The 16,411-nt window shown below is 44.1% G+C and overlaps 3 protein-coding genes across 5 annotated transcripts; 1 reads left to right on the top strand and 2 right to left on the bottom strand.

The window, feature by feature from the left end:
* Positions 1-677: 677 nt before the first annotated feature.
* LOC112282172 (metacaspase-4) lies at positions 678-5,209 on the bottom strand. Of its 2 annotated transcripts, none has more exons than XM_090250544.1 (7): positions 5,138-5,209; positions 4,097-4,805; positions 3,773-3,841; positions 3,458-3,536; positions 2,202-3,210; positions 1,597-2,020; positions 678-1,327 (listed from the first exon to the last, which is right to left on the bottom strand). In XM_090250544.1, exons 4-7 carry the CDS (start codon positions 3,471-3,473, stop codon positions 893-895), a joined length of 1,884 nt encoding a protein of 627 aa, XP_090106670.1. In that variant the 5' UTR covers positions 3,474-3,536; positions 3,773-3,841; positions 4,097-4,805; positions 5,138-5,209; the 3' UTR covers positions 678-892. The 2 variants fall into 2 exon arrangements, with proteins under 2 accessions (XP_090106670.1, XP_024375283.1); XM_024519515.3 differs by having other exon boundaries at positions 4,137-4,805.
* A 3,168-nt stretch (positions 5,210-8,377) lies between these two features.
* Positions 8,378-11,581, top strand: LOC112283462 (metacaspase-5). Of its 2 annotated transcripts, XM_024522151.3 has the most exons (6): positions 8,378-8,445; positions 8,790-8,868; positions 9,017-9,319; positions 9,533-9,611; positions 9,897-10,444; positions 10,719-11,581. In XM_024522151.3, the coding sequence occupies exons 3-6, from the start codon at positions 9,053-9,055 to the stop codon at positions 11,166-11,168; spliced, it is 1,344 nt and encodes a 447-aa protein (XP_024377919.1). In that variant the 5' UTR covers positions 8,378-8,445; positions 8,790-8,868; positions 9,017-9,052; the 3' UTR covers positions 11,169-11,581. The 2 variants fall into 2 exon arrangements, with proteins under 2 accessions (XP_024377919.1, XP_024377910.1); XM_024522142.3 differs by lacking the exon at positions 8,790-8,868.
* Positions 11,582-12,336: 755 nt separating this feature from the next.
* Positions 12,337-16,150, bottom strand: LOC112283460 (uncharacterized). The gene is made up of 7 exons (XM_024522128.3): positions 15,395-16,150; positions 14,787-15,120; positions 14,305-14,474; positions 13,894-14,039; positions 13,570-13,630; positions 13,133-13,225; positions 12,337-12,880 (listed from the first exon to the last, which is right to left on the bottom strand). The coding sequence occupies exons 1-7, from the start codon at positions 15,698-15,700 to the stop codon at positions 12,590-12,592; spliced, it is 1,401 nt and encodes a 466-aa protein (XP_024377896.1). The 5' UTR covers positions 15,701-16,150; the 3' UTR covers positions 12,337-12,589.
* Positions 16,151-16,411: the final 261 nt, after the last annotated feature.

Here is a 16,411-nt window from a genome sequence, read left to right as displayed (position 1 = left end):
GATCACACATGCAATAACCATATAGAAAGCTGCTGTACAAGTCTTATTTAGAAGAATTAAAGACCTTTGACATTTAAGGAGTTTCTTGAAGTTGTGGAAGTTGCAATGACCCAAGGTGAGAATTGACCACAATTTTGGTTTGTATTGACCTGCAGCTATTCAACCGTTTGTTTATGAATACAAGGATTCATTTCAACAACATTGACGAGACTCTAACACTCTGTAGTATCCCATACTTGTCAAGGTAATGGAGTTAAGTTTGGCGGTTAAAGATGTTTTCACTTTCTTGGCGCAGCCTTGTTTCTCGCTGTATTACTACAATAGAAACCATCCCTTCCAGCAAACTTTGTTAGTCTCTAAATTGCTCAAATAATGCAACTTAAAGTCTCGGTAAGGGGTCATCAACCAAGACATGTTCACGGTTAAAAGTTGTCTTTGGACGTGCCAATTCACTGTAATTCGAAAACCTAGCTGCAACTTGGCAGAATCAATACCTCGCTCGAGCAATAACACTCCAATTCCTCAGTTCCCTAAGATTCAGCTCCCACACTGAAGTACATGGATTTAACCATATTATCCGAAAAACAATCGAATACATCGTCCAGTAACCATTGTTCTCTTAAGAAATAGTTGTCTTCGCTAATGTATGTTGAGCACAAAACATTCAGAGCATCAGATAAGATGTTCCCACCCGTAAGGGGGAGGGATTTTGAAGTTGAAATTTTAAATTAAACATAAGACTAGGAGATGTATACATCGGAAGTGCTATAGGAACGTGCTTAAGATCATTAAACAGTGTTTACAAAGTTGATAATCCTAGATCAACTTCTGCAGTGAGCCTATCTCAGCAGTGTATCATAAATAAATTACACCCTAAGTGCGGTTAGAGATATTACATAGGCATGGGTTGCAGAAAGTAGGCATCAGCATTTCGATCGGAACAGTAGAGACACGGATGTTGCTTATATCCTTGCTCGTTTAGAAGTCTTCTGGCAGCCATTACTACCTGCCTGTTAGTAAGGTACCCACGTGACTCACCAATGACGGTCTGTATCGCGTTGCTCAGAGCCCCGTAAGCATCTCTGGGATCGTTCGTGGGGTTAGCATCTGCTGAAGACTCATGAGGCTCACACGCACTGATTAGAATGCCGGCATCATAGTTCCTCCGCTGTCTTCGTCTGTGTCTTCTCAACTCTTCACCTTGACGGTCTTCAGGGTAGCCACCGCTTGGGTCGTTATCAATTTTGGTCTTCAAAAGAGAGGAAGCTAAACCTCCAATTTTCCCTAGCAAACCGTGGCTCCGACCGCCATCTTCACCCTCATAATCCTGTAGTAAATACATAAGAATGAGTTGATTATAATATATATATATATATATATATATATATATATAATCTGACTTTAAATATTTTGAGCAAAAAGAGGCAGAAGAATCAAATCATCCTGGTAGATACGAAAGTCATTAACACCCCATATTGTACTCCAAAACACATCAGAAGAAAACATCAAGAATCAATGTATTGCACAATGTTTTTACAGCTCCCAACATAAGTAAAGCACGAGTTCCAAACTCATGACGATAAGCACAGTCCTTACCTCCAACTTGTTCAACAATATTCTAACAAAGACCTTCACCGTGGGGCTTGCATCTTCTCCAAACAAGTCGTAAAGATTCTGATAAATGTTGCCAGGTTTTACACTGCGTCCTGTCCGTTGACTCAGAATGGATGTCAGAATGTTCAGGGGCAATGATTTGTTCTTCAAAGGTGTGTGATGAGGCTTCCCCGAGTAACCATAATCACCACTGTCCAAGTAACCACCATAACGTACACCAGCATCTGGATAACCGCCGTAGTTACCACTACCCACTGAATATTCAGATTGATACTTCACAGGGTAACGTGAGGAGTCTTCATATTCACTCCCTTCTCCGTACCTTCCTCGTCGATCATGTTCCTTACGATAGCCTTCCCTATCAAATCTACGTTTATCATCCTCCCTTGAATCATACGTATGATATCTGCAGGAATCAGAAGCCCTTGAATTGTCAGCAGTCTTCACAGAGCCAGATTTATGCCAGTCAATCATGTGGCTATCTTCTGCTAAAGCAGTCACTCCCTCGCCTTCGACTAAACAACACGAACTACGATTCAAAGAAGCATCACTAAATAGATTCAAGTTAATATTGAAAAACCCACTACCTGTCGTAAGGGTCTTCCTCAGCATACCCATAACCGCCTTTCTCAAGTCTCCTAGAAGCTCCCTCGGACGAATAACGATAATCGTCTTCAGTAGGCCTCACAGGTCGTGCTGGGTAACCGTAGTCATCATCACCGGCTCTCAAAGGCCTCTCGTATGATGCGCCTCGAGGAGAGTAATTAAATTCATCGTCAGCTCGTTTCGAAGGCCTCCCATACCCCCGAGGATCTTCCAATGGCCGTCCATATGTCGCCTCCGGATCAATACCTCCAGCATATGAACTCCCAGGCGTATCGTATGTCCTTTCTGTAGGATATCCAAATGCTCTCTCAGCATATCCTGTCTGAGGTTCGGTAAATCCACTCTGCATATACTTTACAGTAGAAGTATACCCAACGTCCTCATTTGCAAAACCCCTAGCTGCCTGCATTGGTGTTCTTTGCATATACTTCTGGGTGTACCCACTATTACCATACGATCGCTCCGGCTCCCTTGCCTCCCGTCTATCGTATCCTGAACCACGACCTTCATAGCCACCCATCTCAGATTCTATTGGATTCCGTCTGTCATACGGCCTTTCGGTTGGGTATCCAGATGGTATACCACCGTCAGCATACCCTCGATCATAAGGTGATCCTGGCTGACGCGCATAAGGGTCTGTTAATTTTGGATCATATTCCCTATCATCATCTCCGGGCAATCCACGTATATTTAAACGTGACCCCAACGCTTGACCAACCATACCCATGAAAGAGTTTTGTTTTCCACCTCCTGCACCAGAAAAGGCTTCAATCCCTTCCGCTACTAAATCTGTTAAGCCTCCACCACCTGCTTCGGGTCGTAGTGGTGGTCTTGGTCTTCCTCCTAACGGTCCCCCTTCGCCCATGGAATACCGATCTCCAATTTGTTCTTTCTCATTGTCGATCAGTCCACCGCTATGGCAAGCGTCAGCAATGAAGGTGAAATTACATCCAGGAGGTATCCTATCCACCAGCTCACGAAAATCATCATCTGTTCTCCAAGCACAAAAAAATATAAGTCTCGATGACGGCCGGAAAGGATGGAACCCATTACAGCACCATGTTCGCTTCAAAAAGTAAGATGATCAGCACTTCACTTGCACGGTTACTTGTTCATCTGACTCAATATGCCACCAAGAACTTTAAGTGAAAAATGCACAAAATTTAATACTACTTTGAGTGAGAAATCCCAACCGGGTGCGCGGTACTTAAGGTCACCAGTTATCAAGGACAACTACCTGTAAGAAGATTCATATCAGAGGGCACGATACATTCTTCGTAACCTGTCTCATCTCTCCTTCCACGATCTGGAGGCACCTGCGATCAGTAAAAGAACCGCATACGAGAAATAAAAAAATGTAGTCTAGAAAAACTTGATAATCCACAAACCCACTTCTCAACTTTTGAACACCACCGGCTAGTACTTTTGCTTATTCCCTCCCGTAATTAACAAAAATTTCGCATACAAATCGATTAAATTTTTTGCGCAATACTCGCCATGTCGCCATTACTTTGTGATAAGCATTTTAGTCTATGATGAAGAATCTACTGACCTGAGTGCCATGTCCACTGAAGTGGAAAAATAGGACGTCTCCTGGCTCAGCTCCATCGACGAGCTTACGCTGCAAAATGCTCCACAAGAAAAATGTGAGAAAAGAGGATGCATAGAGTCACAATTAATGGTTATAGAATCAACAATCAGTCAATCTCCGCAGATTCTCGGCAGATTGACTTCACAAACTTAAATACAGCTCATGCAACATACTAACTGAGACAGGGGGGTCCAATGTGAACGTCATCGGATGCTGCCATGAGGGGAAAATACACTACATGATGAAAAAACGATTATGCGAAATGAAAAGCAATAATGATCATACCCAACAATTCAGATGTTATCTAAGTACCAACAATTCGTACCAAGGACTTGCGGATATTAGCTCCAGTTGGCTGTCTGCTGCGAGGATCTATGTCCACAAGCACCAAAATTTCTGTGGGCTTGAAGCCAAATTTCTTCGTAAGCAGGACATGCATTCGATCAACATCGTTGGCGGAACCCTTCAGCTCACAAGGCTCACCCGGGTAGTTACACCCTACAAGTAACGCTCTCCTTACCATATTCTATAAATTTTCGGAACACCTTCCCCCAATTTCCGACTACCCGGCAGAAATCTCGCTTTTCCCACAATTATAACCCTCGGGTGACACCTGATGACACCTCACTGCATACAATGACGTGCTTCTAGATTCCGAAATCTAGATGTCTCTCGCAATACTCAAGAATTAGAAAAGGTTCAAATCATCTGGCTAAGTGAAGCTAGATGGTGGTCATTGCTACTTATGCTGATGAAACTTTTTCAGGAAACAGCATTCTATGCAACGTAGTACACGCCAATTCTTTTCAAACTACTTCGTAGAGGACCTAAAAAGTCAAAGAGAGCGTTTATGAAAAACTTTGTCTGGTATGAGACCTAATATCAACACTTGACCTCATTCTAGTCGATAGAGAACGAAAATGGAGAGCGGATGCACGCTAAGGTACCAATACTCCAATTACGCCATCCTCGCACAGCGTAGCCACAACATCACCTGCGGTCCCCACACCGACACAAAATCAAAAGAAAATCCACAGGTCGTCTAAACGGATGAACAACAAGCGAAGCAATACCATTTTGTCAGAAATTCCGCGTAAGCAACAGAATGAGGAATCAGGAAGAAGGATAAAGCATTAGAAGGGCGCTTAAGAAGCAGAGAGGAAGTCATGTGGAGTGAGCGAGAGAGGAGGGGAGGGGAGATGAAGGGAGAGTAGTGAACACGCAGGGATGAAAGAGATGAGGATAAGGGAGTGGGACAAGTTGGTAGAAAAGCAGCCTGAAAGCTATCAGTGTCCGGGGGAAGGAAGGGAGTGTAGCAAGACTTACAGCGTAGAAGCCAGCCGGGTTGGGGCACGCAGTCGCGACACAGATACTGAGGCCGACAGCGGGGAGGACGAAGAGAGAGGAAGTGCAAAGAGGAGAGTAGCAGCAGTAGTAGTAATAGTGGAGGAGCAGAGGCGACGGAGACAGGAGAAGGAGACCTATTGATAGGAAGAAGATAGGAGAGAGGGAGGGAGGGGCAACGGAGACGCGGGCGGGCAGGCACGCAGGCAGGCAGTCAGCCAATCGGTCAGTCAAAGCAGGGTGAGAGTGAGGGGGTGACGAAGGGGGGAGTCCAGCCAGAGCAGGTGAGCCAAGTCAGCACGCAGGCAGGAAGGCAGGTAATGAGGCCGCCTCCCCCCCCTCCCACACTCGCAGTGGAGCGGGGGGAGGGGAGGGCCGGCAGCCTCCATGGTGCTGCTGAGAATTTTAGTGAGGTGGCAGCTTGCAAGAGGCGCAGGACACGTGGAGATTATCCAAGGCCTACAACTTTTCAACTGGTGCCATCTGTGGATGTCATTGGTTGTGATTGTCAAGAACGCCCTTGCCTTTCTCGCCGGGCACCGGAGAATCTCTCCCCCCCACAAGTTTGGAAAGGGGCCTAGGATGGATTGATGAAAAATGAATGAATGTATTTATGAATGGCTGAATGCATGGATGAATGTTCCCCACACTCATCATCGTCCCTTTCCCTCTCCCTCCCTCACCATTTATCTTGTCCACCCTCCTTTCCCATGTTGCGGGCCCGCTCTCCTCCTGTCCAACATTTGCCTTCTGCTTTGTGCACTAACCCTGCCTCTAATTCCATTGCTGACGTCGTTATGAGATGTTTTGTTTCTCTGGATTGGTTTCTCTGTTACTCTACACTCGCTATTCGACTGGGGGAATCTTCACTTGTAAACTTTGCATAATGTTGACAACGTTGACCGTTTCGCATGGTTAGAGGAGTTCCTCGCACAGTTCCTCCAACTTATAAGTGAGGATAAGTTGGAGCAGCCGCGTGATGGATCGAGGTGAATTCAAGTCAAGAGATTCAATATGATGGGCTCTGCAACAAAATCACCTTCATGCCTCGAGCAAGATGGAAGCTCTTTGAAGTGCGAACGTTGTACCCTCTTGTTGAATAGACGAGAAGCGAGCTTTTGGCCACAAATCAGAAGCCAGAAGGGGAACGCGCAAGCGAAGCGAAAAGGCTAGATAATGAGGAAACTCTCGGGCAACTCAAAATTACGGAAACACAAAAAGCACCCATCAACAGGAATCGGCTAAACATTGACAATGCAGTGAAAATGAAGAGCAACACGAGGCAGAGAAAACCTGTTCGGCATTAGCAGTGCTGGTGATGGTAAAGTAATCAGGAACTAAGGAAAAGATTTACACCTTCTCATGCACAACACACCGAAAAAAACAGACTCACAGCAGAAACGCAAGCATGTTGTGTAACTGACAGGTCATCGGATAAGATAGCACCACATGCTAAAAGTTTTCAAGTATATTATTATCGAAGTGGGTATCTATTATGGACAAGCTCTTGGGTCACCTCCCGAGATCACTCCCACATTCTTCAACTCGATACGCCATTATTCAGCAAGTCATTTTCATCATCCATCAACGGACTTTCTTGTTCAGTGGCTCTCTGACCATAATGCAAACTTAATCAGTTTATGTTCTGGCCCTTATAACCAATCATAATCCTGTAATTTCTACATATGGCCCTAGTTTCCTTCAGAAATGCCACCCAAGAAAGCATCTTCAGCGTGTCTCGATGGTATGACTCAATCCACGACTGATGATGAGGAACTTGAGGAAGAGACCGATTCAAGATAATGAGAAACAAGGCCCCCAACACATTGGCTAAGAGGAATGGGTCCTACGCTTCAAAAAGGACAGTGGACCCAAATGATTCCTTTGCAACAGCTTTCCGAACTCGGAGTGTTCTGTCATGAAGCTGGATCAAGCTGGAGAGGGGAGGTCGCACACGGGGGGGGGGGGGGGGGGGGGGGGTCGAATGATCGGGAGACAAGAGGAAGCAACGACCCAGAGGAGGAACGAAAGTAAGAGAGACTGAAGGAAAAGGTTCAGGCCACCGACCGCGTCGTGGTGGTGGCCACGTACCACATCGGAAGCCTTCTTGCTAAGCTCGCAGCAGCAGCAGCGACGCGACACAATGGAATGCGATACTTGGCATCAGCACTCTCGTCGTCAGCTGTGGCAGACCCCCACACACACACCCACCTCGCCCCTCCCCTGATATTTCGCCTTCTCCCCCCTCTACTCCTCCCCCTTGTCTCCCCCGGTCCTGCTTGTATAACCCTTCTTCTTTCTAATTGTTTGACGACGTGCACCAAAATATCATCTTCTCTTCAACCACCCTTTTCCTCCAATAAATAATCACTCAGCGACCAGAACTTTTCAAATGTATGTGTGCAGGTCATATAATATTGTAATTTGGAGACATGTGATTTAATTTGCAATAATTAAAATTTAAAAGATTCCATCAGTTTTAAATCAGCTCTGTTAGTAAAAAAAACATGATTTTAAAGATAAAAAGATATTTAATATGTCTAATAAAAGTAAAATTTCACGATTATTATTATTTTTCATAGAACCAAGACTTTCAATAAAAATAGTAAAATTAATATTTCGTACTTAAAATAGTCAATCATTCATACATTTTTATAAAAGCGGATAAAAAGATGAAAATAGTAAATCGCAATTCGAATGCGTTAATTTATAAAGGACTACCTTTTGACAGGACGTACGGACAAGTGACTTTGTTATCGGATGGATGAGCCAGCAAAAGTAGATGGACGAACTGTAATTGCCGCTGTTGAGGGAGGCCCTACCCCAGTAGAAGACGGACGAGAAATGGGTTGACGACGTCCTTCGTGGATGACGGCGGCCCTGGACACGACGGCGATGAGGGGGGAAGAGCGAGCGGCGGGGGGGTTGAGTAGAGAGCCATGCCGTGCCGTGCTGTGCCGTGACGTGACGCGCAGTCCCGGTTGGATCTGGTGCTCGCAGGGAGGGCAGCCCGTGTCAAGCCTTCACAGGCAGACATGCATTTTAGGCCTGGTGGAGCGGCACTCCCCTGTCATCGCCCCTGCCATTTCCCACCAACACCACGACTAGGTCGCCTCCCTTTGCACTGTGCTCTCTTCTCCTCCTTATCTCGGCATCTGCTGCTGCCTCGCTTTGCTCTTATTTATCTGCGCACGCACTCCGTCACTCTCCTGCCTCGACTTCTCCATCTCCCCCTTCTCCTCTGCTGACATCGCTCTGTTTTCCCAGGATCGTCCGGGACTCCTTCCCAGGTACGTTGATTCTCTCATTCGATCTGCCATTACAGCACGTCTTCATGTGTTCAGACTGAACCCTCTTAATCTCTCATCTCTGCGGGCTAGTTCTTAGTTGTATCATCGGGACCTGCGACCAACCGCCCTAGCGGCGCACTGTCAGATCCCCGTTGCCTCTCGGTTGTCTTTGCAGTTTAGATTTAGATGCGATTCTAATCATTTTGAAGAATTCGTCATTTTTCAAAGTATAATGATGATCGTCGTCTTAATCATTACTTCCCTACAAGAACAACTGCGCGATTTGTTATTCGAAGCACACTCCTCGAATCTTCTCTGTTGACATTTGCTCTTGGTTGCTTTAGATCGGGCTTATTTGGTGGATCCCAATTTTGTTTAATGTGGACTGTTTTGGGAGTCGGTCTCTGTGTCACAAATATTATGGTGAGCGAACTCATTCAGTTGTCTTACTCCACCTGAAAGTCTATAAAGCTTTTCAAAAGACAAAACTTGTTAAGAATTTCAAGTCACTGAAGACGTTCGGTTGATAATGTCAACTGAATGTATTAACGGGAAGAGTTGGAATCTGTAGGTGTGGTAGCGCAGAGCTTGTTGCACTGCAAATATAATGTCGAAGCGTGCGTTGCTGGTGGGTTGTAATTACCCTGGCACTAAGGTTCAGCTGCACGGATGTGCCAACGACGTGAGGCGTATGAAAGCCCTGCTCATTGATCGCTTTGGTTTCGATGAGCGGGACATTTTGGTGATGTTGGACACTGATCCGGCTCTGCCGCAACCCACCGGTGCCAATATTCGCAAATGTTTGGACAAGCTTATTGAGAACACACAGCCCGGAGATTGCTTGGTATTCCATTATAGTGGCCATGGCACGCAGGTATGGATATATTCATTCCAGCTTCTACAACGTGGGATTCTTTTTTTTCGCGAATAAATTAAAATCGCAGCACTAATAGTAATAGGATAAATAAATCTGTTCCCAATTTGTGGTGTGTGTGAGAAGGGTTCTACAATGCAGTGGTTAAACTATGATCTTCGCTCTCAAGGGGAATTGATGTGGTTGATTGAAATCCGTGTCTTCTTTGAACAGGTTCCTGCAGAGTCGGGTCAGGAAGATGACACTGGAGCTGAAGAGGCCATTGTACCCACTGATATGAATCTTCTTACAGGTCCGCTTTCATGTCACGGATACTGAGTACGTTCCTTTCGGCAATAGCTATAGCACTTAAATTTCGTTCAAAGGTATTTGCAGGGTGTTCTATTCGGCTACTGCACCATATAGATTTTATATCTGTAATCTTGGTGACTTAAATATTGCCAAGTTGAGGCATCGCCTTTTACACACAAAACGGTTTCCTCAAGTTCCCTGCCGATCCTATTTACATTAGTGAACAGCACTGAGCGTAACTTTGGGATGATATCATATTAATATGTGTGAACCCACGTGTGTGCAGATGACGACTTCAGAGAACTGGTGAACAAAATTCCCGTTGGAGTGACATTTACGTTTTTGTCGGACTCGTGTCACAGTGGTGGTCTTATTGACTCTACAAAGGAGCAGATTGGCCATACTGTTGTGAATTACGCCAGTCTTCCATCGAATGCCGGTGATAATGACGGAGGCGGTCTTATCGGATTAATTGGGCATGGCATTGATGCCTTCACCAGCAAGAAGGACGTGGAGGAAGGGGAGGAGAAACGCGGTTTCCGAGGGTTTCTGTCGAAGGCCAAGGCCAAATACGACTCCCACAAAGGAAAGAGAAAAGAGGAGGAAAGGCCTGACACCCAGAACTTTGACTTTGAGTCCCAGTACATGGAAGAGACAGGCCACCAAGTGAAGAACAAGAATCTTGATATCAACTCATTGACTGAGATCCTGAGCCAACGGACTGGGCACGAAGTACAAGTCGGAAACATTCGTACCACCCTCTTCGACATGTTCGGGGACGATGCCAGCCCTAAAGTGAAAACTTTTGTGAGCGTCATCCTCAACCAGCTTCAGGTGAACTCTATTCCTCGATGTCTATGCATTTGATCGAGCAATTCTGGATAATTATATCTGCTGTCAGGCGAAGAAGTGAAGCCTCTTTTAAAACATGAAATCTCTTGAATTAGTTCAGGAACTGAGTAGTGTGTCTACTTTTGGAAACATCTTATTCCTTAGCTGAAAAGTGGATGTTTGGATGTTGAAGTTCACCTTAACCATTGTTTTGTAATGTTCTAAGAATTTATGGCGTTCTCTCTTCAACGTTGCTATGTATGTTGCTGATGTGCAGAGCGGAGCTGGTGAAGGCGGATTCATGGGCATGGTGTCAGGTATGGCGGGCCAGTTTCTGAAATCCAAACTGGAATCTGATTCACCTGATCATATCTCCAGCCTCATGGCCGCAGCCGGGAGCGCGCACCCTTCCAATCCCCGATCTGCTTACGCTGGAGTGCGACCATCTGCGAGCCATCGCGTGCGTGAAGATGCGGGCATTCTGGTAAGTGGGTGCCAGCACAACGAGACGTCCGCCGATGCCACACCTGGCGGCGACCACTCGCAATCGTATGGAGCATTCAGCAATGCATTGATCGGAGTGTTGGCCAAGCACGATGGCCCCATTACCAACCGTGACCTCGTGTTGCAGATCCGCGAGTCTCTAGCTAAGTCTGGCTTCAAGCAGCACCCATGCTTATTCTGCACGGACCAAAATGCCGATGCTCACTTCATCTGTGTCGATTGAGCGCTATCTGCCTCCTGTGCATAGACATTTGCTGAGTCAGTTGGGTTTGTGTTATGTCCATGAGTGCGAGGCTCTGTGGCTTTCTTTGTAAATGCCGAAGGCTCCCTTGCGAGTGTATCTGTAAGTTATATAAATTCTGCATTTGTTGATTTAGGCCGCATGAAATTATAAGTTTACAAGAACGTGTTATCGTAACAGAACCTACAATCGTCTGCATCTTGATTCAAGAAGTCTTGGATGTATTTGATTAGCTAGGACATCCAGCTTCTAAACTATCCTGTTGAGGTAGTAGGTTGACTTGCAGCAAAGCAGTAACTCTAGATTTCGAGGCATTGCTTCTGCTCGTGTAACACCAGGTCATACTGTGTAAAGTAGAATTGAATCAAGACTATTAGAATGTGGATTTTACACCAGTTCGCTTCCATGACCTCTTGTTGTCTCACATGTTTAGGTTAAATTTCATCAGTGCAAACAGATAGATAGATGGATGGATGAAAACACCTAACTTTATTCCCCCGTCTTTGAAGTCAAGAAATCATTCTAATCCTAGTGGCCGATAAGGATATTATTGTCTGTGAAACGTGCTGCAACTCGGTCTTGCAGTGTTCTCTTAATGGCAGACAAGAAAAAATATACCTTGCTACAACCATCCATTATAATTTGTTCACCTAGATAGAAGCACCTTATCATGCCTTAAGAATAAAGTGTATTCTTCTTGGTGCAAACTTTGAATTGAACAACTCGATAAAAAAAAAAGTTTTTTTTTGGCAACATTGTATTCGAAGTTCCTCTTGCATCATTCTTGAATGGATAGTCGCAGTATGTGAAGCATCTGAAGGTCCCCACAACCGTTTGTCCAAGACCATTTCTTCCAAGAAAAGTAAAATATCTGTGGACAACAGTGTCAAATTTTGTGCTTTCCTAACATGTACGAAATGAACTAAAGAAATGTCCCACTCCCAATGTAGATTTTGGCTTGTGAAATTGAGCTTCTCTTCATACGTTGTATTTTTGTTCCTTAGCGATTTTGTAATTAATTTGCAATCTTAAAGTTCGTATTAACACTCATGTCAGTGTTCTCATGAAGAAAAATCTAACGACTTAATTCAATTCCACTCATTACTAAAAACTCAGTGATGTCATGGCTGATTGAAGATCAACTTGGGCATTTGTGATGAAAAATCTTGGAGGATGTTTAGAGACTATATTCAATAGTTAGACCAAGGAGAAGCTGTAACTTCACCTATGCATAAATGTAGTACATTACTCCCCTTATTCCAAAAGGGAAGGCAACTTCCAGTTTCAACCAAGCAAATCTCCTATCTAATGTTCCCTGTTTTTTACACTCATTGTGAAGCACAGCCATACAACAAGACTGTCATCTCTGATCTTTGATAATAAAGGAGATAACAGCCCCAAGATTACAACTGCTTCGCTCCTTGTCCAAGATCTTGAAATCCACTTATCAGTGTACTCTTGCGATACGAGACACCATTGAGATCCTCAATCACCCACTTTAGCTCAACCATATCTGTCACTGAGAAATGTATATGCCCCTTGGGGAACAAATGCCGCATTCTTGAGTCGTTGTCTTCATCCACATGCAGAGTACCTTCCTTCAGTTGATTGAACCACGAAACTAATCCCTTCTTTTGGACTGAGGACTTGGCATTGGTTCCGAGTGTCTCTGTGATGTTTTGTTCTTGCTTGTCCTGTTCACTCAGCCAAAGCAACCAGCCTTTACCTCTAAGATCACAATTAATCACAAAAAACCAGTGACGATCTTCACAAACTTGAATTTGGTTCAGCCACCAGCATGGGACACTTCGTGATCTGAGCGAAACTAACAGAATGAAACATAAGAAATTTATGCATTCATGAAAGCATTTTCTCCTAATAGATTTCATATAATGCTAGAATATCATCAATTGGTGAAAGCGTGTCTTAAATGAGAATGAACTGACCTCATGAGGAGAATTATTAACTTGGCAGACAAAGAAGCCGGAATCTTCAGTAGCAGCCAACGCAGCTTTGCCCGGTGCCCCACTGCCAATCACCTGGTCAAAAGCGAAAACAGCAAGATCAATATTAGGTAGATTAAACCCACCCAAATTTTGCACGAAATTTATATGGAAGCTCTGCTCTTACCAGCCTTGGAAATTTTCTACATGTCAACAATTGCTATTAAAGATGATATTGTGATGCTGAGCAGGCAGAACCTCGCTAGCAGGAATACTGAACATAACATGTATCAATCAAGCTAAGAAAATCTTATAAACCACTACACCAGAACCAATCATGAGTATGCCGCGAGGATGTTAGTAATGCCATCACGACTGTAAAATCATAATTAGAACTAAATTTGTCTTGTCGTAGAAAACTTCAGATGTGTGTCACTCACCACCATAACTTGTTTAGGAGGAAGCGCCCAATTCGTGCATACTCTCTTCAACTGCTCATTGCTGTAGAAAATATTCAACCACAGTTGTCAATATTACTACTAGAAGATAACATTTTCAACACAGAGATAGCCCGCACTCTGACAAAGCTGTACCTAATCAGACATTGACTATGACCAAATCCAAGTTTTTCAGTAATTACAATTACAACACTTTCTTATGAAGACAAGGTGTACCGTATTGTTTAGAAAAAGGTAGTACTATAAAAAACTGGGACGAGTTCTAAAACAATTACTAATGTTTAATACAAATGACGTATTCATCACCTTAGAGTTTCTCCAAATGCCATTTCACTGCTTCCGCTGCTTAAATGGGTAATATGTTGAAATTGATAATTGCCCAACTGGTCCAACAAACAAGTAAGGTCTTCCTCAGATCCACGAGCTAAGAGAGCTTGTTTCAACCCACGTTCCTGAAATGAGTAGTACTCTGCAGTGAGAAATTTTGCAACAAAAACTGAAGGGTAGGAAATATGCTGTATCAGAGCCAAATGAAATTTAGAGAGTTTCAATCTTAACCAATACATTACGTGCTCTAATAGTGGCGTTATAGAACCAGGTTGGGGAACAACTTTTGCTCTTTACGAAGTGTTAGAATATTTGAACGAAGAAACGACTCATATGACAAATTCTAGTAAAATAAAACGGGTGGAGAGTTGACTTTGAAAAAAGAAAAACCTCCATATAACGAACGAGTGCTGGCGCCCCTGGCATGGCCTGCCATCCTTTCGAAGAAGCTCTAGGACTTGCAGTCAGAAAAATACCTAACTTAGCTTGTTCACGTCTTGCTTCAGCTAACATCTTCTTCTGAAAAATCTTAGCAGCATATTTTGCACGAATGCTATCACCTATCCACAATCATAACGTCACGAAAATGTTATACATTGAACATAGCAACTTCCTGCGCATCCAAATAAATCTTAAGACAGGGCGACATTCTCTCCATGGCAAAGCTCATCGATACGAGTATTGTCTATATCAAATAGCTATCTTTAAACTCGTTCTCATGCTACATGCATGAAGTCGGGAAAAACGCAACACCTGCAAGATACGTAACAAAAGAATAGAGCTTTTAAATCACGATTGTTGGTAGTATATGAATGCCATATTCCCAACGAAAATTGTTAAAGAAGCAATCAGGATACAACCAAGCTGCTCACCTCTGCCCATAACTTCTTCCAGTGCTTGCTTCTCCTCCATTTTAGATCTTGGCTTCATTTCCTTTCGCCCAGGCAACGTTATCCCCACACGATCCTTAAGCCCAGGTACAACTGCCTTCAACCCTAACGATTCCATTACTTGGTCTGCGGACACTGCAGTGTCGTCAGCCTTCGTATTATTCTTCGCTTCGACTGTGTCGAAATCAAGTAGCAACGAAGACCAGTCTCGCCGCTTAACATCGTATTTCTCCACGGGCTCTGCGGTACTACTTGATGTCGAAGAGCTGGTACTCGAAGCGAGCATAGATTCTGACGTATTGGTCGGGGCCTTGTGCTGCAAAATAGTGATCAATCAAAAGCTTCATGATAAATTCAGGACTCAGATACGCAACTTTGAGATAACACAGATCCAGTCTGGAGAGCAAATAACTCAGTTCAAGTACATTGTGTCAAAATATCCCAGTATAACCGCGTTCAGATTTCAATCCGTCCAACTTCATCGAAAACAAGAGAATCACTACTTTAGTAAACGCGAATACTGCAGGTAAATAAGACACTCAGAAACACGTTCAAAAGTGCGAAATTGAAACAAGCTTGTGGAGGCCTACATCTCTGTAAATGAGGGATGGCATGTCATATATAATTCCTCGCACAAGAAATCCTGGATTGGTAGCACTGAATATGTGACGATTCCGAAAATAGATGTCTGCAATATTTGCGGTCTTCCATGCCCGTTTGTAAAACTCTCGAGCTTCCAGTACCTCGGGTGGCGGTGGAGCTCCCATAAAATCAGCCAGTAACTCTTTGAACAATAACCCTAAACCCGCAGGAGATACTGCAGACCAATCGGCCTCTAATTCAAGGAGAGGCTCTCTCGGCGGCACCTTCAAGAAACGGCGCAAAACGCTAGCCATGCGGCCTCCAAGGGCTACAGCTCTAAAGTGCCTCTACTGTAACCCCGACGTTTTAACCTAGAAGCAGAAAAAGAAAAACATCCTACGTACCAGGCATACGAAAATTGAAGCAAACAACAAGACGGCAAGTGTACTGTTGTCCGAAAGCAGGGAGAGCTTGAGCCAGCAGAGGAATGATTCCAAATCGTTTTGTCAACCAACTTACAGAAACAAGCACCAGAAAGGCTCACAATGGCTCGAACACAGTCCAGAACGACAATGTGCCCGAATTTGTAGTATAAGCAGGGGAGGGTGGTGATTTTCGAAGCAAGTCCGTAAAGGACAGCACGTGGGAAAAGAGTGGGCATCACAAGCACTTTAGAAACCGAGGATGAAGCAATTGACTCCATAACTGGGGAAAAACAGAGCATGCAAGCTGACAAGTAGTGCCGCTATCTCTGAAATTGTAGTAAGGAATGGAGCAAGAGAGCAAGTACGCCTCGTCGTTCATCGTTCATCGCGTTCCACCGCCATGTTTGTACTCCTTTCACTTTTAGCGTGACTCCTTCAATCGCAGCTACTTAGCTTTTACTTTTGATGTTTTCAAGGTCCTTGGAGATACCAGAATTGAAACTTTATGTGCCACGGTAAAGGATATGATGTTTTTGTAAAAACAATGAAATTTTAAAATTTTTACAAGAAAAGGTAATAAAATAAAATAAAAAAATAACA

Source organism: Physcomitrium patens, chromosome 1 (assembly GCF_059467195.1).
Source record: "Physcomitrium patens ecotype Gransden chromosome 1, ASM5946719v1, whole genome shotgun sequence".
Classification (NCBI taxonomy): domain Eukaryota; kingdom Viridiplantae; phylum Streptophyta; class Bryopsida; order Funariales; family Funariaceae; genus Physcomitrium; species Physcomitrium patens.
Note: the sequence above shows the minus strand (reverse complement) of the source record. Positions and strands in the feature narration are given on the sequence as shown.